At 39.8% G+C, this 26,859-nt stretch overlaps 1 protein-coding gene across 1 annotated transcript in view; it reads left to right on the top strand.

The window, feature by feature from the left end:
• KLB (klotho beta) overlaps positions 1-26,859 on the top strand; it is a 36,879-nt gene that overhangs the window by 4,721 nt on the left and 5,299 nt on the right. The window contains exons 2-4 of the mRNA XM_006066138.4: positions 15,900-16,410; positions 18,566-18,834; positions 25,027-26,170. Coding sequence (XP_006066200.4) covers positions 15,900-16,410; positions 18,566-18,834; positions 25,027-26,170 — 1,924 coding nt within the window. The remainder of the gene's footprint in view (positions 1-15,899; positions 16,411-18,565; positions 18,835-25,026; positions 26,171-26,859) is intronic.

Raw genomic sequence — 26,859 nt, 5'->3', positions numbered from 1 at the left:
CCTCCAGGCAAGAACACTGGAGTGGGTTGCCATTTCCTTCTCCAATGCATAAAAGTGAAAAGTAAAAATGAAGTCGCTCAGTCGTGTCCGACTCTTAGTGACCCCATGCACTGCAGCCCACTAGGCTCCTCCGTCCATGGGATTTTCCAGGCAAGAGTACTGGAGTGGGGTGCCATTGCCTTCTTCGCGTGCTAAGTCTACTAGCGCTCTATCCAGCTAGAATGCCCTTCTAACTCCCTGCTTTATCCATCTAATGTCCTTCAAGACTCAATTTCGGCAGTCTCCACTTCTAAGTTCTCGACTCATCAGAGTTAGTGCCCCTCCTGAGGGTTCCCATAATAAGACATGTTTGCTTCTATCACAGCACTCTTTTCATGTGGTATTTTTCCATCTCCCTCGACCAGCCTGAGAGTTCTTTGCAAGGAGAGACTGTGTTTGATGTGTTTTACGTTTCCAGCACCTAACACAGAATATTAGGCACATGCTAGGTATTAACGGAGAAGGCAATGGCACCCCACTCCAGTACTCTTGCCTGGAAAATCCCATGGACGGAGGAGCCTGGTAGGCTGCAGTCCATGGGGTCGCTGAGGGTCGGACCCGACTGAGCGATTTCCCTTTCACTTTTCACTTTCATGCATTGGAGAAGGAAATGGCAACCCACTCCAGTGTTCTTGCCTGGAGAATCCCAGGGACGGGGGAGCCTGGTGGGCTGCCGTTTATGGGGTCGCACAGAGTCGCACATGACTGAAGCGACTTAGCAGCAGCAGCAGCAGCAGCTAGGTATTAATACTGTGGAATGAATGGTTTGGGATTTCTATCTTATACCTTGTAATCAAAGAACCAACCACAGGTTCAAAATTCGTATTTCATTGCATTCTAGCTAATTCTTGAAATATTGCTTATATTTATTCAGTGGTGTGTTTTATAAGTTAGGATTCTTGGTTGCAAGAGACAGAAACCTAACTCAAGTTGACTTAAGTAAAAATGAGTAATTTCCTGTAACCAAATCACAGGGATGAATGGACCCAGTAACTAGGACACCCTCACAAGCCCTTTATCTTAGTCTCTCTTGTTCATTTCTTCTTGTGGGTTTGCCCCATACTCTCCTTTGTAGAGGAAAGAGTTCTGTCCCAAAATCAGATTTTAAAATCCCAGAGACATGATTCTAGCCTGTTTGGCCTATGCACGCATGCCTCAGAGCAGCAAAGCGCCAAGTTTTCATGTTAATGAAGTCAGTAATGGTATCTGTTTTTATTCTATCTGTAAATCAACAAATATGCAAAATAATTTAAATATATGAATTTTACTCCCCTCCCCCACCTTAAAATGAAATATTTGAGAGCCTCTGAGTAAACATACAGGGAGGTGGGGGATATGAGGTTGCTCATAAGATGGTAACTCCTTCAGTTTATTACACCACTAAATACTGCCAGCTTCTATGATAGTTCTGATCATTTCATGGCTTTAAGTTACTATCTGTCATAGATGTGTACTGTGTACATAGTACCAGGATTTCTTAACCTGGGTGCTGTTGACATATTGGGCCAAATAATTCTTCCTCCACGTGAGCTGTCCCGTGCTTTGTAGGATGTTTAGCAGCATTCCTGGCCTCTATCCCCTAGATGACAGTGGCATGCTTGTCCCCAGGGTTACAACCAAAATTGTCTCCAGACATTATTGAATGTCCCCTGGAGTTGAGGGGGGATGCAAAATTTCCCCCCCTTCCCTCTCTTGAAAACCACTGACTTAAAGTTATAAATTGTCAACTGGTTAAAGATGTGAAACGTAAAGAACAGCAACTTTGAAATACAATCAATATGAGGGACATACAATTGTCTCAGTTTTACAGAATCACCTCAAGGAGATTTTCACCAGACTTGTTAAGTCCCATACACAGACCCTAATTTATAGCATACCAGGATGATTTTGGAGAACAAATGATGCTTTAAAAAATATTAAATGAGAAAATAACATTGATGATTGTATCTAGTTTGGCTTTTCACACGTTGGGAATAAAGACTGTTCCTACTAGTTTTGTGCTATTTGTAAAATACTTGAAAGAGTTGCCCCAACCCATTTCTCTTATATAGTTATTTATGAACAAAACAATAAACTTAATTTTTGCACACTTGTTCTTTTTTAAGAGTAAAATTCAAGAATTCAGACAAAATGTTATAGAAGCAATATTATAAATATATTAATATTTATCAATTTTTGATGCCATAACTTTGTGTTTCACAAAGCATTACTTCGTGGTGGCTTTTTGCTGGCTTGTTTGTATACCCAAGTACCACATGTATTATTAATTATTTTTTCTTTAAAAATATTTATTTTGAGGGGAGTCTCCTGGGGGTCTAATGGTTAGGATTTGGTGTTTTCACTGCCATGGCCCAGGGTTCAATCCCTGGTTGGGTAACTGAAATCCCATAAGATGATTGGCCAGAAAAAAAGAAAGTGAAAAAAAGTTTATTTTGAAAGGATATCTTACATCCTATTATATATGAAAGACCAGTGTTTTCTAATATCCTTAAATATGTGACATTTAAAATAAAAAAATGTTCATCTTTGTTATGCCCAATATCACATTCCATACAAAAAGATATAGATGTACCAGCCTTGGAAAACCATGATGAATATGTAAATTTTATTCTGTATTTGAGTATATATTCAGTGGGATTCCCTTGTGGCTCAGAGGGTGAAGACTCTGCCTGCAATGCAGGAGACCTGAGTTTGATCCATGGGTCAGGAAGATCCCCTGGAGAAGAAAATGGCACCCCACTCCAGTATTTTTGCCTGGAAAATCCCATGAATGGAGGAGCCTGGCAGGCTACAGTCCACAGGGTCGCAAAGAATCAGTCACGAGTGAGTGACTTCACTTTCACTTTTCACTTTTTTCAGTCCTAATACCAAACACAGTGTGTCATTTAAAAATGTGTCATAAAATACATTTTATTATGTAGTTAAAATAATTTTAGTAACATAAAACTATTCATTAAATGGGAAAATGCCAATATTTATCTTTATGTACGAGTATTTTAAATATTCATATTTTATTTTCTGAATATTTTAAATTTATTTGAAATAAACTTTTCAGTACAATCTTTAGGAAATAGAATTACATAAAAGAAAATATAGGTCAACACTTGTTTGTATACCACACACAAATGATGAAATGATATCTTTAAATTCCTCAGGGGCTCAAGAGATTGCTTAATACTGTGAAAGAGGCTTTCAGGACAAGATATGTTGGGAAACTCTACTTGAGGTCAAGGCCTCACCAGTTTGTTCCTGAGCCTGGAATACGACTTGATTTATGCCCTATTTTTCCACCTCTTTGAGGAACTCTGTCTTGGCATTTACTGGCGTCATTCCCTCAGAGAAGGTCACACAAGGCTGCATATGTATTAGGTATTCAATAAATAATTCAACTGATTATTTTTTATTTAAGGAAAATCTGCTTTGCCCCATAAAGGATTTAAAATTGTAATTGAATAAAAGTGGTTTCAGACGCACACACACACACACACACACCAAGCCAGATACTGGCATAAACATATTGTCTTTTCAGAACATGCAAATTCATTGTGTATACCTGCTTCTATTAAAAAGTTTACATTGAAAGCCCATCTCAAAACAAGGTACAGAATGTTGACAGCTCTTAAAACTGAGTGATGTGTTTTCAGGGGTCATTATACTATTCTTCTACCTTTATGTGTTATGACAATTTTCACAATTAAAAGCAAAAAATAAAAATAAAAGCAAAAAATACATAAAGAAAGTAAAGAGATTATTTTGTATTTTGAAAAGAAAACAGTCATCTTTACATCGTACGCTTCTTAAGGATTCTGTCAAAATTCCTAACCAAAATTTAGTGCTAAAACTGTAGAAACAGCTGTGAAAAAGCCATCATTCACATGATTTATAGCTAAGCCTTCTTTGGCAACAGACGGCTGCAACTGTTTTCTTGAACAAGAAGGCTGCCCTGTTTGGTAGGCACATTTAAATAGATTAAATGTCATTTTTAAATCTCTTCAGCCCAGCCTCCCACCAATATTTTGAAAACTAAGCATAATATTTCAAAATGGAGTTTCTAGCAGGAGCACTTTTTAGCTTGTCTTGGTTACAGAGAAGCAAAACCTTCAAGGATCATCTGAAATGGTTTTTTCCATGGAAAAAAGAAAGGAATTTTTAAAAGCTCCCTTGTTAAAGTTGGGTTGCAAGACAACAATATATTAAAATTACTTTTTGTTCAATCTGCTAGCTAAAAAACTTGCCCAAGCTTTTCTGTCCATGAGAACATTAAAAAAAACTAACTTGCTACCTTCCACCACTTCCCTTCTAACACCAAAAACAAAACAAAGGAAAAATAACACAGAAATGGGATAAAGGACAGAAACTGGTTTGAATTCTTAAAATGGGCACTTGAGACAATTATTACAGATAACTTTTTTATATTCTATTATACTATTCTTAATAGCTATTATGATAAAACTATTTTATTGCATACCTATTATTGTGTCAGAAACTATACTAAGTTGCCATTTCCTTCCCCGCTTTTCATATGTTATCTCATTTAAGTTTTACATCAACCCTGCCAGGTAGGTATTCTTATAGGCATTTTATAGTTGATGAAACTGAAGCCCACAGAAATTTGTATTTTGTATAATTGTGAGATTACACAACTATACAAATGCATTTTTTTTTAAACTCACAATAAGTGTCAGATCCAAAATTTAAATTTCATCGGTCTGAATACAAGTTAGCAAGTTAGGTGACATGAATCAGCTACCTAGCCTCAGCAAAAAAGAACAATTTACAGCCTACAACCCCATGGCAGCCACTTGTGTTGATGCAGACTTGATAGATATTTGACTTCACCTTGCTTATTTAAAGACCAAAACAATCTAGCTATGTGTTTTATTTGTCCACAAAATCTATGAACAGTTTATCCCTAATGCGTGCATTAATCATAAGGTTTATTATTTGTCCCATGATTTTAATTTTTATTTGTCAGAACTTTAATGTCCCATTAAAGTGCTATTTACTCATATATGTGTGCCTTTGGCAATACCATCTAAAGTTTAAAAATGTTAACATAATTATTCATTTAATTAGCTAATGCATGGTATATATATAAAACATTATATGTACACAAATATGTGTATATATATATTATATATATATATATATATATATTTTTTTTTTTTTTGCCTCACTGAGCAGCTTGCAGGATTTCAGTTTCCCAACAGGGATTGAACCCGGGCCATGGCAGTGAAAACCCAGAATCCTAACCACTAGGCCACCAGGGAACGCCACAGTACCTATATTATAATCCCAACTCATCTTTATTAGACACATCTAACAACTAAGACACATCTAACAAGATATAGGAAATAGCGATCAAGCAAGTTAAAAATAGTATTCTTAACAATGTTTCTAATCAAATTTGAATACAAGGTTAAAACAGCTTTTGGATAAGAATTGTCAAAGAGTTTCAATAACCAGAATACCATTGTTTGACAGAAGAGTCTAGTAAAAAAACTATTTGTAGAGGACAGTTGGTATTTTAAAACCCTCAAGAGACCAGTGTTTACCTTTTCTAATCATTAAGTAGAAAAAGTTATACTTCAGTGAATGATTAACAGGTTTAAATAAATGTAATTATAAATGTTCAGAGAATAACATTGTGATCATATTTAAACAGCTTGATTTGATATGAATGCTCTCATACATGGAAAATTAGGCCCAACTGGAGATTGAAAATATTGTAACTAACGGAAACAGTGAATACGATGAAACTATGAACTGAGGGAAACATTATACTAGTTTATAATATAATACATGTGTCATTTAATTGCACACAAAAAATCTTACTGAGAAAACTCAGTATTAGAAAATAGCTTATATTAAAAGAAAAAGGAGTAATTAAAATTATTGGACATTAACAGCTATTCTGTTGCTGAAAAGCAGAGGGACACTGAGAATAGACTAGAACCTTCTAACTTACTAACCAATAAATAGTGAATCACAGAAGTAATGAAAGTGACTTCCTGGGTGTTCTAATAGTGCTGCCTAAAAATTGGGGGAGCCTTGAGGCTGGTGAAAACCAGGATCCTTTAGTATTTTTGAGGAATCCATTCATTGGTTCTCTATAGCATCATATCTTGACCAGAGATTCTGTGACTGAGTCTTAAATAAAGGATTGGGTTTACTGTTATCAGTTCATTTTACCTGGTAATCACATGTTATTGTATGCTTCCTCGTTTTACCTTTAAATATCAACGTGTTATTCTGGAGTAAAAAAAAAAAAAAATTCTTTAATATATAATGAAATCCAGAAGAACAGAACTTTTTATTTAAGTCACTTTTTTTTTTTTTTTGAGACTTTTGGAACTTCAGAGAAGGTGAAAAGTGATAGCAAAGAGCAATTAAATTCACTGACAGGAAACATCTGTTTCAACCTAGTCTCTTGACTTTTTAAAATTTCAAAATAATGCATTTTTACTACAAAACATTTAAACAATACAGAAAGACATAAAGTTAAAAATAAACAGTCTTCTCTTTTCTTACTCCCTAAATCCATACCCCAGAACTAACAATGCTAGCAGCTTGTTCAATGTCAAAATATATTTCTCTCTATATATAAGCCTACACATACAGACATTTTTTAAAACTTTGAATCATATTATTACATTAAGATTTTTTTTATTATTTCTAATTTTTCTTCTACTTCTTTCTGTACTTCTCTCTCCTACTAGAGGTCATAGGTCACCTGAAGGCAGGAGCTATCTTGTTAATATTTTTTCTAAATGCCTACTAAAGTGCCTTGTTATTTGTTTTCTCTTTGTATTTGTTTGTATGCTTTTTTTGCTGTTTTGTTTGTTTTTAAGCAGGGTATTGGGAAAAGTTTTCAATTAGCAACAATTGCACTTTAGATAAATTTAATTGGCTACAATAGTGTCACTGTGCAAAGCTGCCTTGTTTTGTTAAGTGTTTATAGACTTGAATTTAAACAATTAATCACCATAATGAATGAATTGTGGAGAAAAGGATAAAATAATAGCCATGGGTTGAAGGAAAGCAAGAAGTAAAAATGATTTCTCTAAACTTGCTTTTACTGTTGTGTGGAATTTCTTTAAGGGGAAAAAAATAATTAAGCAGAACAGGAGGTAATGCTGATGAACTCTCTGTTTTGGGACTGAGATAATGTCCCAGCTGGTAAGGCTGGATGAAAAGTGAAAGTGAAAGTCCTTCAGTTGTGTCTGACTCTTTTCCGACCCCATGGACTATACAGCCCATCAGGCTCCTCTGTCCATGGAATTCTCCAGGCCTGAATACTGGAGTGGGTTGCCATTTCCTTCTCCAGGGAATCTTCCCAACCCTGGGATCAAACCTGCTTCTCTTGCATTGAAGGTGAATTTACTGCTGAGCCACAAGGGAAGTCCTCTTAAAGTGTTCCTGGCACCCACTGTCACATGTCTTTCTCAGTGTACTGCCCCTCCTTTTTGTGCCATGTCTGTTACATACTCTTTGCATTTACACAGCCTGTTCAATCACCTTTGAGTCTAAGATATAAATGTCTGTTTTGAAAGCACATAGTTTAATGTACATCATGTCCAGAAATGACAGTGACCTAGAGGTTGAAGGATTTAGCTCTAATTCTAGCTTTGCACTAACTGATACGTTGGGCAGGTTACTTATTTCTTGTGCTTCAGCATCTTTTCCGTAACAAAGAGTTTTGAAGAATTAGACCGAATGATCTCTAAAGTCCATCTTCTACCTCTAATTAGCAGGCAAGAACACAAAACTTGGAGCAATACAGCCTCAGCTTGACTTAACTTACGAACAAACCACCTAACCTCTCTTCCCTTGCTCTCTTATAAAATGTGAATAATAATAGTACCTACCTCTCGAGATTTAAATGAGGACTGTAATGAGATAGGACATGGAAAGTAGTTAGAATAGTGCTTAGTATCTTTATTGACTGAACCACAAATGTCTGTTATTCAGTTGCAAAGTTGTGTCTGCTCTTTGCAACTCCATGGACTGCAGCATGCCAGGCTTCCCTGTCCTTCACTGTCTCCCAGAGTTTGCTCAAACTCATGTCCATTGAGTCAATGATGCCATCCAACCATCTCATCCTCTATCGCCCTCTTCTCCTCCTGCCCTCAATCTTTCTCAGCATCAGAGTCTTTTCCAATGAGTCGGCTCTTCTCATCAAGTGGCCAGGGTATTGGAGCTTCAGCATCAGTCCTTCCAATGAATACTTGGGATTGATTTCCTTTAGGATTGACTGGTTTGATCTCCTGGCTGTCCCCGGGACTCTCAAGAGCCTTCCTTCTCCAGCACTACCAAAAGCATCAGTTCTTTAGAGCTCAGCCTTCTTTATGGTCCAACTCTCACATCCATACATGACTACTGGAAAAACCATAGCTTTGACTATACGGACCTTTGTTAGCAAAGTGATGTAGGAAAGCTATGACAAACCTAGACAGTGTATTAAAAAGCTCAGTATGTTTAGCACTAGATATATGTTTATTTTTATTACTGTTTATATTATAAATTTTCTATGATTCTGCAATTTAAACACTCTTCTATTCTATCATGAAAGTCCCTCACCTTTAAGGAACTATTTAATTAAGACTTGTGCAAAGATGATGCTGTGCTAAGTGCTATGCAACCAAAGCATCCCTGCCCTTTCAGTCTAACACTGACAATGGTGTACAGATCACCGTCTTCAGTCAAGGCAGTCAAGTGTAAAATGGTTCCTAGGGGATTCATTTAGCCTCTGACACCAGTGAGGACAATATCCAATGTCAACATTGCCAGTTCTAGGAAAGAGGGGAATTACACATAAATGTCACATGCTGTACTGGGCACTTGGACAACAGCATGGTTTTCTGAAAATCCCAAATTCACTGGTAGGTCCTCCATGAACTTTCTACATGATCCTAAATTTCAGACACGTATATAGATATTTTATTCTCAACAGGCAAGAGTGAGACCCTCATTCTAAGACTAGTTCTTTTAATCACCAAGTGCAGCAGAAAGAAAATGTAATTTTAAAACAGTCTGTCATGGTTCATGTCAAATGGCCTTTCCCCAAGATTCAAAGTTTAGAACTGGTGGGACATAGAGAAAACCGGATGGTTTAGTATCGTGTTCAGAGAGGCCTGGGTTCACATCCTGGATCCATCACTATTCAGTCTCTGTAAACTTCAGTTTCTTCTCTAAAATGGGAAAAATAAAACCTGCTCTGCAGAGGCTGTATTATCAACAATGTATCTCAGGTCACCACCAAACTAGCTGATCCATAGTGGGCATTCATTCAACAAGTATTCTATGCCACGCTCTCCCCTGAGCATCTGTTTGTAAAACTGTGAACAAAATAGATACAGTCCCTACACTTAAGAAGCCTGTAGGCCAAGAGTGGATCTATGTTGCATGGGCCTGAAATTTACATAAAGGGTAAAAAAAGCAAAACAAAATCATAAACACAAGTGTTGGTACAAAATTAAACATCTATTTAGAATGAGAAAAATACTACAACAAATTACTGGAGTAACTGTAGTCCTAGAGATTCAGATTCCTTATTTTCTGAGGTCTCTTCAAGGAATTTATCAGAAATACTTAATTAGAAACGTTTCCAAAAACTGTCTGGCTCTCCACCCCACCCAGGACATTTCGTGGGGACTCATGCCAGTGAGGAGCCCTGAAGTTTTAGGTTCCTTAGGTTCACAGCCAGTCTGCCTTTGTGGCAAGCCCCAAAGTGGTAGGTCTTCTTTTTACTTTTGTAATAATTATATTATTTGTAATTTTCAGAGTGGTTTCTATATTGACTATCTTTAACTTTTTATTTCTAAATTCTGAGGAAAGGCTTCAAGTCTCCAACCCAGGCCATTTTGGCTTCAGTTATACTTGGAGATACAGTCTTTTTGCATGAAAATATTACTAACAGGATCACTATTATCAATTTAATAATAACAGAAAACTTAAAATGTCATTCTGCCTTCTGCAAAGTTGGCATGCAAATATTCTCCTTGGGCAAGTAATCTGAACTTCAGTAAGGTACCAATTTACTGATATTGATTTCTTCTAAGTGCCCACCTAATATCTGGAGAAACCTACAGATGCTTCCCTTAATAAATTATTGCCTTTATTCTAAACATTTTCTTCTTTGTGTTGCCAGGCTTAGATTCTGGCTCAGGCATTAGTTTAATCTAGTAATATTAAAATTGAAATTAGAATTCTATGACAATAATCGGACCTTTTTTTGCAGGAAAAAATATATTAGAGTAGTTTTTACATTACTTCTATGGGGAAATCCTGACACTATGCAAATTGATAACAATCAATGATTTGTAAGAATAAGTTGAAGATATAATGATTGAAAAGAAAATAGGAGGAAAATCAATTTTAACATGATCTGTTTTACTCCAACCATACAAAACATGAATTCAAACCATTAGAAATTAAATGGGTAAATATCTTCTTTATGAAAGGTAATAACTTTTGTTAATATTTAAATTCTCTCCTAAGAATAATGAGCATAAGATTGTTTCCGAGAGTTTCAAGACTGTCCAAAAAATAATAAGAAAATAACAATCACATAATATATTTCAAGGAAATAATAGTCATACAATCTTTTTAGCAATGAACTATAAAGTTGACATATCTTAAACACCCAATAAATAATGTGGAATGAATGAATATTAAATAATTTAGAAGAGCAGGATTGTAACTAGTAGAAAACTTGATACTTAATATAAAGAAGTGCCGGGTAAAAATAAAAAATTGTTTTAAAGTGCTAGGTGAATGAAAAAATGAATCAAACGGAAATTAATTCTAGCCCAAATGGACAATGAATAAACTCAGTCAGCAGCAACAAAAATAGAGGAGGACAAAACTGACAGCCAGGAGCCTTGAGAGTTCAGGGAGCGCCATCTGCAAACACTGGTCGTGCCCACACAACTTCCCACAGTCGTTCTCCACAGCAAGTTAAATAATTTCCAGCTTCCTCCCTTAAAGTACTTTAAATTTAGGTTTCTGTGGTTTTCACAAGGTCTTTAAGTATATCACCTGTTCTATCTTCACAATAATATTCTGGATTGTCTATTTTTAGCTCAGTATAATGAAGGAGGGACCTGACTGCCGCTGAGAGGGAAATGACTGAGGCAAGACCTTAAAGTTAGTAGCAGGGCCAGTGCCAAAGCCTAGGTGTCCTGCTCTCAAGACCCAGGTCCTGTCCCCTGTGGTACCACGCAGGCGAGCAGCACTTACATAGCATTCCTGATTGCCAGTTACCCCCCAAAAGAGCAATCAATGATTCCAAGTAGATGGTTGAAAAACAGTCACGCTGAAGGACAAAATGCATGCAAAGCAATTTGGAAATAAGTAAGGCATTTCAAAAAAATAGGTAGCTCATTCCTGGGTTTGTTTTTTTTTTTTTAAGGAAATAATTCAAACAAACTAAAAGCTATATGACCAAAGTGAGTCATTATATTATTATGGCAAAAAGGAAGGAGGAAAGGGTGTGAGGGAGGGAAGAAGGAACGAAGAGAGAGAAAAGAGATGGAGGAGGGAAAGAGGAAAGGAGACAGGAAAGGAAAAACAAGCTAATTTTTATTAAAAGAGGGAGATGACTAAGGAAATCATATTTCATCCAACTCATACTGTTAAGGTTATTATGAAAACTAAAAATAACATGGAAAATGTTAGAGTGACTTTAGCTGAGAAATATATTTTTAAAAGCTGGGAGGGAAACAGAAATATGAAAACAATGTGCTCTGTGGAGTTTTAAAGTAAATTTTATTTAATGGTGCTAATACTTTATTTAACAGCTTTAACAATAAACAAGTTTATAGTTCACATGCAAATATTTCAGCCAAAATGTGACTAAAACCATACGCAGATTTGAAAATTTAATTTTTGACCAATGACTGGGCCTTCCTTAAATACAGCCACGTGTGATGTACTAGGTTTCTTCAATACATGCCATCCAAAGCACTGCCTTCCATTTGTGTCCCTTCCACCATGTCTTCCGGACCCTAACCCCTTCTTCATCTTTGTTTCTAAAGTTGTCCAGCTATCTTATTTGCTTCCTATCACGTGTCTGGACTTCCCGTGGCATCAGAGAACTGCTATGTTAGATTAGAGGAGGGAACAGAATGAGATATTGGGCCCCTGGCTGTCTCTCAGTGACATTAGGCCCTGCTATCTGCCTCAAAAAGAAAAAGCGGACTTCTCCTTTAAGCTACTGAATCTAAAGAACAAAGGTTGAAGCTCCCTTAAATCAATCATTCCAAAGGTAGATGGCCTTGTACAAGATAGAGGGTAACCTTGGAAATTCACAGAATGACGGTTGTGCAAGGTTGCAGGGCCCAGGTTGCACTCCCCCCTCCAACTGTGGTCCAGCTTCCCCAGCAGACCTCCTTTATGAGCATTGGACCAAAGCACGCGCATAGATATTCCAGTTTCATCAAGAGTTATGTCAAACTCACTCTTTTGGAGCAATATTTTTCACCTGGTTACTTGGCAAACAGGATCAAGTTATAACTATAAATACTGCACAAAGAACCTCCCCCATTCTCTACATGAGAATGGAGAGGCTCTCTTCAGCCCAGAGCAAAGATAACCCTAGATACCTTGATAGCCTATGCAAATAGCAGCAAAGGTGAAAGAGACACTGTGAAACACCAAGGTCACCTTGGGGCATAACAACATGTGTATCTAGATATATGGAGAGATCTATATTTCCAGAAAACTTGCTTGGAAAACTATTGCAAAGATACATGTCTGTTTTATCTCAACTTACGTCATCTTTCATTTAATCACTGAAATATGCAGTAGAATATTTATTTCAAAGAAAATTCTCCCTTCTTGTTTTTTCCTATTAGAACTGGTTAATTGCTATTGGGACTGGTTTAATACATTATACTAATTTCAACTCACTTTCCCTTTAGTGTCTGATGACATCATATTTGCCAGGCAGCTAGTTTATGGCTCAGAATCTTACATGTGTTTAGTGCTTTACCGTTTACACATCAGAGGTGCACACCCACCCACAGGAGGCGTACTACTGATCACTGGGGCTTTTATGGACGAAAGCACTGAGGCTACCAAAGGATTAAGTGATGGATTAGAATAAGCAAAGAATGCCTCCCTTTGAATTCTAGCAATGCACAATTGCTTTTGTTTCAAATCAGGAAAAATGCAGTTAAGATCCGCTGTGATTCCAGCCCCAGAAAAGTCTGGAGCAGCTGATAACACTTCAGATGGAGTCTGTCCCCGGCAATACTGAGAGTCCTTCCAGAAACTGGAACCTCAGGTTGGAGGCAGGGGAGGAGGCTACAGCCTGAACACTTTTTTGAGAAGAATATTCTTGAAGGATCTTTAAGAACATTAGGGTGCTTGCTAAGTGGTCCCAGAATCTTCCAATGAAAGCTGAGTAAGAACAGGTAGATAGAGGTAATGGCTGGAGGCATCGCCTTCTTCAGAAAATCTTTCACGAAATTGTTTAATTTAGCTCTTCTTGCATAAAGCAAGGAGACATCATTTTTGAAATCCTCACCCCTTACATTAATGTCTTTCTCTCCCCACCCTAACAAGAGTTTATGGAGCATTTTTAATGTCCACAGGATCTGTTAGGATTGAATCGTTGTTCATATTTTATTGTTTTTGACCTACAAAAAGGCACTTCTGGATAATTCAACCCAATATGATAAAACACCTCCAGTGAGCCAAAAAAAAAAAAAAAGGAAGAGATTGAAAGCTGACTTTGTGGGTTAGAAGCAGTAAGGGTCTGTGCTTTTGTTCTAGAAGCATCCAAATAGAGGAGAAGTTGGCAGATTTAGGAAGAGACATGAAGAGGCAAGCAAGTCAGGTGCTGAGAAGAGGAAAGTGAATGGACTACACAATGATGTCCAATAGACTACATAACGCACACTAAATGTGCATTAATTTTTTAAAACACCTTCCTTGTAGAGAAGGGGAACAAAAAGAAGCAAATGTAGAAAAATATGGGAAGCCTATTGAAAATGTGTTCATTTCCCCAGGAAGTTCTGGCTTCCCAGGACAGGATAGAGACCTTGGGCATTAATCTGGCTTGTGTGTGTGCTTAGTCGCTTCAGTTGTGTCCGACCCTTCGCGATCCCATGGACGATAGCCCACCAGTCTCCTCTGTGCATGGAGTTCTCCAGGCAAGAATACTGGAATGGGTGCCATACCCTCTTCTAGGGGATTTTCCTAACCTAGGGATCAAACCCAGGTATCCTACATTGCAGGTGGATTCTTTACTGTTTCAACCACCAGGGAAGCCCTTAACTGGCCTAGAGCCATTAATTGGAATCCTTAACCTTTGCTTCTCCTTCTGATACACCCCATGGTTCTTTACTGGCTTAATTTACTGTTTTATTTTATGTGGTGCTATATATTTCTCTTTCACACATTTTAGTCTTATTTTCCTATTGAGATCATTGGCTTCTGAGAGCAGGTTCCTGTACTATTTATTTCAGCTTCTCAAGGCAAGGCAAGACAGGCATTCACTGAGTCAGCACTCAGTAAGTACCTACTAAATAGATTGGACTGATCATGAGGCTTTGTTTTAAGTGAGCTCAACTGGGAATGTAAACTCCAGGGGGACCAATAATAACACCCATCTTTAGGCAGTAGCTCCTGGATGCTCTATTCTATGCTACATAATCAGTATATACATTAGCCCTGCATCTGACAACAACTTTACAAAGGGGATTATTATTTTTAACTTCATTTTACAGATGAAGATATGAAGAGATTTCACTGGAGCCTATTATACAGAGTGAAGTAAGCCAGAAAGAAAAACACCAATACAGTGTACTAACGCATATATATGGAATTTAGAAAGATGGTAACAATAACCCTGTGTACGAGACAGCAAAAGAGCCACTGATGTATAGATCAGTCTTATGGACTCTGTGGGAGAGGGAGAGGGTGGGGAGATTTGGGAGAATGGCATTGAAACATGTATAATATCATGTATGAAACGAGTCGCCAGTCCAGGTCCGATGCACGCTACTGGATGCTTGGGGCTGGTGCACTGGGACGACCCAGAGGGAGGGTATGGGGAGGGAGGAGGGAGGAGGGTTCAGGATGGGGAACACAGGTATACATGTGGTGGATTCATTTCGATATTTGGCAAAACTAATACAATATTGTAAAGTTTAAAAATTAAAAAAAAAAAAAAGAGATTTCAGAAAGTTTAAGTGACTTGTCAAAGGCCACTGTAGCTTGTAATTCAACGTGAAGCCCCAGTGTGCTGACCCCAAATCCTACACTATTTCCACTGGTTTTCTGTTTTGTATCATGCCTACCACCCTTTTGTAATAACAGTAATAATAGCTAAGGCTCATATAGAGGTTACTCTGTGCCAGGTACTCTCCTAAAGTACATTAATTCATTCAAATCTTACAATAAGAGGTGAGCTCTGTTATTATCCATTTACAGAATTTAAAGGCTGTGTTATCCTGCATTTCTAACTTAGTGCCAAAAGATTCTGTAGAATAGTGAAAGATCACTGCTCAGAGTCTTTTTATGTAGAGGAAAAAACCCTGTAATCTATATAGTATCTCACCTGCATGCAGCCCCAAGGCAGCCTGGAAGGGAGACAGGGAGAGAAAAAGTAAGATGGAGCTTGGACAAGGGCTCTCTGCCTGCCACTCGGTGATCTTACAGGGGAGCCTTTAAGTTGGAAGCATGGAGGAAGTGAACAGAGAGCAGACTCTGTAGTTATCAGAGTTCTCTGGCAGCTTCCCCCTGCATCACCCAGCAATTCATTAATTTATCCATGAAAAGACCTTCTACCAGCCAAGTCACAACCTTGTGAGTAACAGCAATAAAGATTAACAATATTTTCTTATTACTAGGCTCATTCGAAAGTTTGGCATAACTACAACAGAAATTTCCGCCCACATCAGAAGGGTCAGCTGTCAATCACGTTGGGATCCCATTGGATTGAACCAAACAGATCAGAAAATACAATGGATATACTCAAATGCCAACAATCCATGGTTTCTGTGCTTGGGTGGTTTGCCAACCCTATCCACAGGGATGGCGACTATCCAGAAGTGATGAGAAAGCAGTTGTTCTCCATTCTACCTCGTTTCTCTGAAGCAGAGAAGAATGAGGTGAGGGGCACAGCTGACTTCTTTGCCTTTTCCTTTGGACCCAACAATTTCAAGCCCCACAACACTATGGCTAAACTGGGACAAAATGTGTCACTCAATTTAAGAGATGTGCTAAACTGGATTAAACTGGAATATGGCAATCCCCGAATCTTGATTACCGAGAATGGCTGGTTCACGGACAGTCACGTAAAAACAGAGGATACCACAGCCATCTACATGATGAAGAACTTCCTCAACCAGGTTCTTCAAGGTTGGTCATACATTAGCTCAATTTTAAAAACTGTTTCAGATACTTTTGCTATAGGATATTTAAGGTCACCTTTGAATAGGTTGCTGGTATTGTTGGACTTTTCTATTGTGCAGTGATGATAGAATTTTATGTTACTCTCATGTCCTTTTTTTTTTTCAGCTTTATGTCCTTTTTAAATGAGCTTGAAAGCAAAATAATTTTAGGTTGTAGATACATCCTTAATTGGCAACAAGATGCTGCTTCATTCCTTCAAAAAGAACACAATGCTAAAGGAAAGCGAAAAGAAAGTGTCCAGCTCTGTGCAACTCCATGGACTGTAACCCACCAGGCTCCTCAGTCCATGGAATTCTCCAGGAAAGAGTACTGGAGTGGGTTGCCATTCCCTTCTCCAGGGGATCTTCCTGACCAAGGGATTGAACCTGGATCTCTTGTATTGCAGGCAGATTCTTTACCGTGTGAGCCACAGTGCTAAAGGAGACATGTCCAAAGTTTAACAGTTTTAAGATGCTGAAAGCTTTTCTTGATTGTGCTCCTTTTACTCTATTACACGACTCAATGATGAAGTCTGAATACCAAGAATGAGCCATGAATGGCTAAGCTGAACAATTTCTATTGTTCCTGGATATTTCTCTAAGCTCTGCTCATCCTCTCATTCCTTTTCCATTTACTCAGGGAGTGACATCTGCAGGTGGCGGATTGAAATAATGGAGCAGAAGACAAGCTTTAATTATAATGGTTCTGTCCCCTACAGAGTTGGGCTCCATTTCTCTCCCATATAAAGGAATTCTCAGTGGCTCTTTCTACAACTCTGTAGCTCTCCTTAGAAGTCACAAGCTTGAAGGGAATGCCCTGGGAATCCAGTAGTTTGGACTTCCTGCTTTCACTGCCAAAGCATGGATTCGATCCCTGGTCAGGGAACTAAGATCATGGCAAACTGCATGGAATGGCCAAAACAAAAATCACAAACTTCAAGAAAAAAATCCCTGGTTCTGTACAGAGTGTTCAGGGAAGGTCCCCAGGGAGAGCAAGACACTACTGTTCCAACCTGCAGGAGGATCGCATGGAATAGAGCTGTGCCAGGCCCAGCCCCAGGGCTCGTGCACATGGGGGCCTCCAGAGCAGAGAACTCTGTCCACAGAGCCTGGGCAGAGGTGGTGTCATTCCCTAGGCATTACCATTCCTCCTTTCACAGGACCCTATGACACCAAAGCACGAGAGCCAGGGCCTGTTGAAACATTTATCTCGTTAGAATCTCTTGACATCAATTCTACCTTTTAGGAAAATAAATTCTGTGATAAAACCCCCAAAGTGCAGAAAGGAGACATTTCCATGAGAAAATGAAAGCTTTTAAGAACAAAGGTTTATGTTTGATTGAACCATTGTTGTTTTTATTGCATATTTAATTTTTATCTAATTCCTAAACGTTGTTAAATGTAAAGCTAGAAAATTTCTGAAAGATCATCTTTTTCAATACTAATGAGAAAACTGAGGTCGAGAAACCTGTCCAATAGCCCCGCCCAGGAGCACAATAGAGCAAGCCCTCTCCCCTCCTGCCCCTCGGCCCACTCAGTTCTTGTTCTCTTACATCACTGTGCTTCTGTCTCCTCCTTAAAGCTGCATTCACATATGTTCATTCTCAAAGCTGATGTTTCAGTCCCTGAGGATTGTTTCATAGAAGACAGTTTGTCCACAAATGGGAAACAACCCAAGCTTGAAATGAGAAACTCTTGGTCAAAGCTGGCATCTGCATTGGTCCCAAAGGGTTCTGGAAATTACCATGCCCTCCGACACAGATTTGCACACTAAGTTAAGTCTCATGAATATTTTATTTTTAGTTTATGTATTTATTTTTTGGCCACGTGGTGCCTTACGCGGGATCTTAGTTCCCTCACCAGGAATATTTTAAATTTGACTCTTTAACTGTGTTGTTCACTTGGGAAGACCATTCTAGTTGAAAATAACTGCCCCTTTTCAAATATAAAAATAAAATTCAAAAAAATAAATAAAATAAAATTTCTAGTTGATATAATGGGCCTGCAAATTAGGTAAAAGGTTGGTTTCACAATATCCTGCTCCTGGCATGGCATTTGTGAAGCTGTAAACATGAACCAGAGTGTTTAGGCCTCTGAACATCTGCTTTTGTCCTTCTGTACAGCAATCAAGTTTGATGAAATACAAGTGTTTGGTTACACAGCCTGGTCCCTCCTGGATGGCTTTGAATGGCAGGATGCTTACACCACTCGCCGAGGATTATTTTATGTGGATTTTAATAGTAAACAAAAAGAAAGAAAGCCCAAGTCTTCAGCACATTACTATAAACAGATCATTCAAGAAAATGGTTTCACTGTGAAAGAGTCCACACCAGATGTGCAGGGTCAGTTTCCCTGTGATTTCTCCTGGGGTGTCACTGAATCTGTCCTTAAGGTAAGTGGCTACTTAAAAATTAACTATGCATGCATACTAAGTCACTAAGTTGTGTCTGACCCTTTGCGCCCCTATGGACCATAGTCCACCATGCTCCTCTGTCCATTCAATTTTCCAGGCAAGAATACTGCAGTGGGTTGCCATGCCCTCCTCCAGTGGTTCTTCCCTGATCCAGGGATCAAACATGCATCTCTTTTGTCTCCTGTATTGGCAGGCAAGTTCTTTACCACTAGCGCCACCTAGGAAGCTCCACAAATTCAACTAGGCTGCTGCTGCTGCTAAGTCGCTTCAGTCGTGTCCGACTCTGTGCGACCCCATAGATAAAGTGGTACAAATAATACACAATATTCCCTTTCATTTTACTCAATGACATCTAAGAAACAGCTATCAGATAATATCAAATACCATGATTATTTGGGGGTTATAAGGGGACATTGGGGAAAGAAGAGAGAGGAAGGGAAGAATTCATGCTTACTGAGAGCTTTTCATACTGCCCTCAAGTTGCATATAGTCCAGAGAGATCTTCTAGTCATTTTTGTGACAGCCATTTGTCAGTAGTATCAAAATTACAGGAAACAAATTTTACAGTTTTTCTTTTAATTTGTTGGCTGCATCATGTAGCATGTAGGATCTTAGTTTCCCGACCAAGGATTGAACCCACACCCTCGGCAGTGAAAGCATGGAGTCTTAGCCACTGGACCACCAGGCAATTCCCTAGATTTTTGTTTTGCCAGAAGTAAATTACTAGTGGCCCTTCATTTAAGTGATTTATGATAAATTCGGGTCATTTGCCTTATGAGGTCTTTATACCCCAGTGGGGCCTCCTGACTTGCCTCATTCTTCACCTTCTTCAAATGTAACTCAAATGTCAACCTCTCAAGAAGGCTTCCCTCTACTCCAAACAGCATAACTTCATCACCATCACTGCTTAGTCTCCCTTCCTGCTTTATTTTCTTATATAGCATTCATCACATCTACCATACTATGTATTTACACATTTTCCTTTTTTTCAGCTTTATTGAGATATAATTGACATACAACATTGCATAAGTTTCAGGTGTACAATGTGTTGATTGCATACATCTTTTATTGCAAAAACATTACCACTATGGCATTAGCTATCACTTCCATACCATCACAGGCAAACCTCATTTCTTTTTTTATGGCAAGAAAATTTAAGATGTTCTTAGCAACTTTCAAGTATACAATACAATATTATTAGCTGTAGTCACCATCCTGTATAATAGACCCCCAGAATATGTTAATCTTATAACTGGAAGTTTGTACCCTTCAACCAGTATCTCATTTCCCCAACTGCCATCCTCTGTTAACCACTTTACACATTTTCCTTACTGATCACGCGTTTCTCCTACTAGAATGCAAACTTTCTCCGCAAGAGGGTGAAGATGTTTGAGGCTTTACCGCCTGCTGGGTGCCTTACTAGAGCAGTTTCAGATACACGGTAGGTGCTCAGTGCATAGTGTATGAAAAAGGTCAACGTTTAGACCCAGGTGAGCCCTTAGAAACCTCCTATACCAAATCTTTCATTTTATAGCTGAGGAAAGTAAGGCCTGTCAATTAATAACAGAAAGTGACTTGCCTAATTAACAAATAGTGGCAGAACTGTAGCAAGCTATCCTCAAGTTCTCAGATGCACGATGCTCTTTCCGAAATAATTTTTCTGAAACTATTTTTGATGTACCAAGCATTTAACTTCTGAATGTATGTGCATTCAGTATCCTTAATCATAAAACCCTCATTTTATAGGCAAAGAAATCGAAGCTTAGGGAAGTTACATAACTTGTCCAACTTACCCTGATTTGTCTGTCTCTGACCATTATGCTATAAGACCTCATAGTACTTGTATTCTAGAAGCTTATGGAAAAACAAGATGTGCAAGGGATACGACTAGACAAAAGGGCCGAAACCGTGAGTGACCAAAGTTATGAATCTCAACCCCTATCAGTATTTCAACAAAACTTTAGTAAAGGCCTGGGAGTGACAAAAGGAGGAAAGATATAGGGAGTAAAATAAACACAGTGACTCACCTTCAGTTTGGGTCCCCTGGAGAGGCACGTACTTACCCAGTATCTCTCTCCTCTTCCGCATGGCACAGGCAGACCATCTTTTCCCCACCACTTCAAGTAGGTTTATGTTTTGCAAAGTCTAGAACCAGCAGCGACAGGCCCCAGGAGGGACAAGAGTTCCAGATGGTACATAACCCAACCTGCAAGTCCCTGCTTCATGTGAAGACCCATCTGCTCTCCACTAACTGACACTATGACTGTCAGTCCACTCTGAGGACCCTACTTGTATTCCTCAGAGCAAGAGCTGATCACTTGGTCAGCGGAAAGTAATGCTGTGATCAATCAGACCTGGGCTTCTTGCTCACACCTGGAGCCCATTGAGGAGTCAGCTTCCTTTGCACTTAAGGAATGAGGATAAATGCTTTACCAAGAAAAATTTGGATGTTTTTTGAAAACTCATCCAAAGGTTGTATGAATAGATGATGGGCAGGCAAGAGTAGATGTGCTCTATAGGAAGACTACAAAATGAAAATAACATTTAAAAAATACTACTATGCCTTCCCCAGCATCTGGGTCTATGTATATCTTTAGCTTCTTTAATTCAGAGAAATCCCCTTAATCTCATGGTATTGATAGTTTTGAAGAGTTCAGGCCAGTTACTTTGTAGAATGTGGGACTTTTTTTTTAAGTTTTTATCAAATTTGTTACAATATTGCTTCTGCTTTATGTTTTGGTTTTTTTTTGACCAGGAGGCATGTGGGATCTTAGCTCCGCAACCCATACCTCCTGCATTGGAAGGTGAAATCTTAACCACTGAGCCACCAGGGACATCCTAGTTGCTTGTAAAATATCTGCAAGCATGAATTTCTCTGTTTCTTTATTAGATTCAGTTAAGCAATTCTAGAAATAATACTATATAGATGCTGTTGTGTATTTTCCAATACATCATATTCAGTTCAGTTTAGTCGCTCAGTCGTGTCCAGCTCTTTGCGACCTCATGAATTGCAGCACGCCAGGCCTCTCTGTCCATCACCAACTCCCGGAGTCCACCCAAACCCATGTCCATTGAGTCGGTGATGCCATCCAACCATCTCATCCTCTGTCATCCCCTTCTCCTCCTGCCTTCAATCTTTCCCAGCATCAGGGTCTTTTCAAATGAGTCAACTCTTCGCATCAGGTGGCCAAAGTATTGGAGTTGCAGCTTCAACATCAGTCCTACCAGTGAACACCCAGGACTGATTTCCTTTAGGATGGACTAGTTGGATCTCCTTGCAGTCCAAGGGACTCTCAAGAGTCTTCTCCAACACCACAGTTCAAAAGCATCAATTCTTCAGCACTCAGCTTTCTTCACAGTCCAACTCTCACATCCATACATGACCACTGGAAAAACCGTAGCCTTGACAAGATGGACCTTTGTTGACAAAGTAATGTCTCTGCTTTTTAATATGCTGTCTAGGTTGGTTATAACTTTCCTTCCAAGGAGTAAGCGTCTTTTAATTTCATGGCTGCAGTCACCATCTGCAGTGATTTTGGAGTCCAGAAAAATAAAGTCAGCCACTGTTTCCACTGTTTCCCCATCTATTTCCCATGAAATGATGGGACCGGATGCCATGATCTTCGTTTTCTGAATGTTGAGCTTTAAGCCAACTTTTTCACTCTCCACTTTCACTTTCATCAAGAGGCTTTTGAGTTCTTCTTCACTTTCTGCCATAAGAGTGGTGTCATCTGCATATCTGAGGTTATTGATATTTCTCCTGGCAATCTTGATTCCAGCTTGTGCTTCCTCCAGCCCATAGGAGGCACATAAAGTCAGTTTCTTTCATCACTGGAGACACTAGTTGAGGTAGCAGTCACCAGGTTTCTTGATGTGGCATTTGCCAGATCTCTTAACTGAAAGGTCCTTTTCCATTTGTAATTAAGAATTAATCTGATGGTGATATTTTGAGACTGTATAAATATCCTATTTCTCAACAACATTCAACCAATGCTCTTAACATTGATTTATGAACCTTGCCTGAATTAGTTATTACTTTGTAGATTGCAAAATGGCAAATTTCTAATTAGATTATTTCTCTGTATTTATTAAGTGAATTAAACTCATTGTTTAATGAGTGAATTAACTCAATGTTATAATTCATTGTTGTCACTGATTCACTGGAACTTTTGATGCTCAAATTATCTCAAATTTGGCATATGGGACTCTTTCAAGCTGTTCTTATGTCTTTTAGACATTTCCTTTCCAGTTTTTAAGTATGTTCTTATTTTTCTTGCACAATATTCACCAGGACCCCCTCATTCCTTTCCTGAATCAGACCTGAAAACAGCCATTTTTCCAAGGAGTCCAGGATCCTTTTAGTGCAAAATAGAACTTGAGAACCAAGCTCTGGGAGCTGGGGCGGAGGTCAGAGTGCAATACTTTAACTATTTCTCTTAGCAGATTAATCACACAATTGCTAAGACTAATGCTTTCTGGAGATTTTTAAAAGTAAAACAGATTTTCATTTGATTGTACCTTACCTTACTACAAGATTGCCCTTTGTAAATAAATATCTTTTCAATACCATGATGCTCTGAGGTTTCAAAACACTGAAACTGGCTATCTAGGCAAAGGATTTTACTCAAATAATTATATACAGATTTAGCTTCATGCTCACATGATCAATGTTGTCTCAGTTTAATGTTCTAGATAGCTAGCTGGCAGATGGCAAGTGGGCAATGATATGATTTTGTAATTAGACTATGAAAGATGACACATGAGAAAACAATTAGAGGGAAAATATTTACCAAAGGCTAATTACCATTGATTCCAGGTGCATTTAAATTCAGTCATGGGAAGAAAAAGCACTTTAAAACAAGAACAGAACTTTTACTTTTTCTTATTAATCTTGAACTTGTTTTTCTTAAGTCCTTTTCTGTTTTAATTTAAACTCAAGGACCTAACAGGCGATAATTTCAGGGAGAACTAAACCCAAGTCATAAGTACCTTATGTTTGTAGAGTGCTTTAGAGTTGACAGAGCAATTGCCCAGAGTCACAGACATCGCACAGTACACCTGTGAGGTGGGTGAGATTGCTCTGTCACTAAACAGAGTTGTCAAGCCTGGCTTTTAAAGGGACAGAACTAGAGCAGGAGTCCAGGGCTCTCTGCTTAGTGGAGGGGCAGAGAATGGATTCAAGAGTCAACCTGCAAGATTCTGGGGGTTATTTTAGGGTTCTCTCCTTTCATGCTTCATTACCTTATATAAGGAGGGTGTTCAGAATCCTCCCTTTGGAGGAATAAATGCTGTCTTCTCACAGGCACATGGGAAGGGGAGAACTGAACGATGGACATGTGACATCACTTGGATTTTTCAAATGGGATGTGTTAGCCGCATTCAGCAAATCCAAGGGGTCATTTCCTACTCTTTCCCACTGGCCTCTTTTAGGAACTGTGGCTGGGGTCCACCAGCCACCTCTAACCCCAAATGCTAATCTCAGTGAAATCCTCCACAACTGGAATGCTAATTTGCGTTTAATTCGTGGCAGGTTTGGAAGGTCTATCTTTGTGGTTCCTTTTAACTGAGAGAACCAAGTCAATTTCCTGATGCATTTGAACAGAATCACATGAGAACCCCACCCCCACCCCACCCCACCCCCACCCCCACATTACCTGGTTTTTAGGATCCAGGAACTGGAAAACATCCTCTTGTTTTCTGCAAGACAAATTGTTTTGCAAGCCAAGCCCTAGGTGCGGTTCTTTCTCTACATTTTCCTGTCTCCCTGGTAAATTTCAAGGGCCGGGAGGGAGGATAATCCATCAGGCCTGTTTTGCTGACATCAACAGGAAAGGAGCAGGACGACATAGGTTGTTCTGAAGGACATGTGCATCATTTATTTTCTCTATTGTGAGAGACAAAATAAGATCAGGCTTTTCCTTTCTGGTCTGAAGGTCTGAAGTGGCTCACACAGTAAAGAATCCTAATGCAATGCAGGAGACCCAGGTTCCATCCCTGGGTCAGAAAGAGCCCCTGGAGGAGGAAATAGCAACCCACTTCCAGCCCGGTGGGCTACAGTTCATGGCGTTGCGAAAGAGTTGGACATGACTGAGTGACTAACACACACACACTTCTTTCTCTTAGAGGACGCATGCTAAGATTCTGCCTGCCTGTATGTGCTTGTTTTCACAGCCTGAGTCGGTGGCTTCCTCCCCACAGTTCAGCGATCCTCATCTGTACGTGTGGAATGTGACGGGCAACAGACTGTTGCATCGAGTGGAAGGAGTGAGGCTGAAAACAAGGCCCGCTCAATGCACGGATTTTGTCAGCATCAAAAGACAGCTTGAGATGTTAGGAAGAATGAAAGTGACCCACTATCGGTTTGCTCTGGACTGGCCCTCAATCCTTCCCACTGGCAACCTGTCCATGGCTAACCGACAGGCTTTGAGGTACTACAGGTGTGTGGTCAGTGAGGGGCTGAAGCTCAACATCTCCTCAATGGTCACGCTGTACTATCCGACCCACGCCCACCTAGGCCTCCCTGTGCCTCTGCTGCACAGCGGAGGGTGGCTGAACCGGTCCACGGCCGAGGCCTTCCAGGACTACGCCGACCTGTGCTTCCGGGAGCTGGGGGACCTGGTGAAGCTCTGGATCACCATCAACGAGCCTAACCGACTGAGTGACATCTACGAGCAGTCTAGTAACGACACCTACTGGGCAGCCCACCATCTGCTGATCGCTCACGCCCTGGCCTGGCACCTCTACGACCGGCGGTACAGGCCTGTGCAGCGCGGGGCCGTGTCGCTGTCTCTGCACTCGGATTGGGCCGAGCCCGCCAATCCCTACGCGGACTCGCACTGGAAGGCGGCCGAGCGCTTCCTCCAGTTCGAAATCGCCTGGTTCGCAGAACCCCTTTTCAAGACGGGGGACTACCCGCTGACCATGAGAGAGTACGTCGCCTTCAAGAATAGGCAGGGGCTCGCACGCTCCACGCTGCCTCAGTTCACCGAGGAGGAGAGGAGGCTGGTCAAGGGCACTGCGGACTTCTACGCCCTGAACCACTTTACCACCAGGTTCGTGATGCACGAGCGCCAGAACGGCAGCACCTACGACACGGACAGGGACATCCAGTTTCTGCAGGACATCACCTGCCTGAGCTCCCCCACCCGCCTGGCCGTGATGCCCTGGGGAGAGCGCAGGGTGCTGAAGTGGATCCGGAGGAATTATGGAGACATGGATGTTTACATCACGGCCAGTGGCATCGATGACCAGTCTCTGGAAAATGATGAACTCCGAAAATACTACTTAGAGAAATACATTCAGGAGGCTTTGAAAGGTGAGGTTCGAGGGCCATTTCCCTCGAAGTTATATGACATTCCCAGGTAATATGAACCAAAGAATGAGGGGGAACGGGGTCATTAATGACAGTCTATTATGGGCTTAGAAAAAGGCAGTTGTAAAAACTGTAGCTTACTCCCAGGGATAGGAAGGTTCTAGGTTTTAAACAGAAGGGTGACAAGATCCAACTCACCAAAAGAATTGCTGCTGTTTTGTGAATACCCCATAAAGGAGCAAGAACTGATACAGGGCGAATTGAACTGCTCTGGGTAAGGATAATGGTGGACTGGGTCAGGTTATTAAGAGTGGTGAAAGTGAAGTCGCTCACTCGTGTCTGACTCTTTGCAGACCCTATGGACTGTAGCCTACGGGGTTCCTCCATCCATGGAATTTTCCAAGCAAGAGTCCTGGAGTGAAAAGTGGATAGGTTCTGGATGTGTTTTGAAGGTAGTCAACAGGATTGGATGTGTGTATGAGAGTAGAGTCAAAGATGATTCCAACAGAGGAGGTGTTTTAAGTTTGTTGACAGAAGGTATAAAAGAGTTGAGTAGGAGAGTAAGAGTGAGTGGCTGGGGAAACCAAGTGCAGTTATTGGGCAGTTATCTCACATCTGAGCTCTAGAATCAAGGTAAACAAGCAATCTTTTTCTGCTTTTAACATTGTGAACAAGTTGACAGTTAAGTCCTT

The sequence above is a fragment of the Bubalus bubalis genome, chromosome 7, assembly GCF_019923935.1.
Source record: "Bubalus bubalis isolate 160015118507 breed Murrah chromosome 7, NDDB_SH_1, whole genome shotgun sequence".
NCBI classification, from domain to species: domain Eukaryota; kingdom Metazoa; phylum Chordata; class Mammalia; order Artiodactyla; family Bovidae; genus Bubalus; species Bubalus bubalis.
This window is presented reverse-complemented; position numbering and strand designations above follow the sequence as displayed.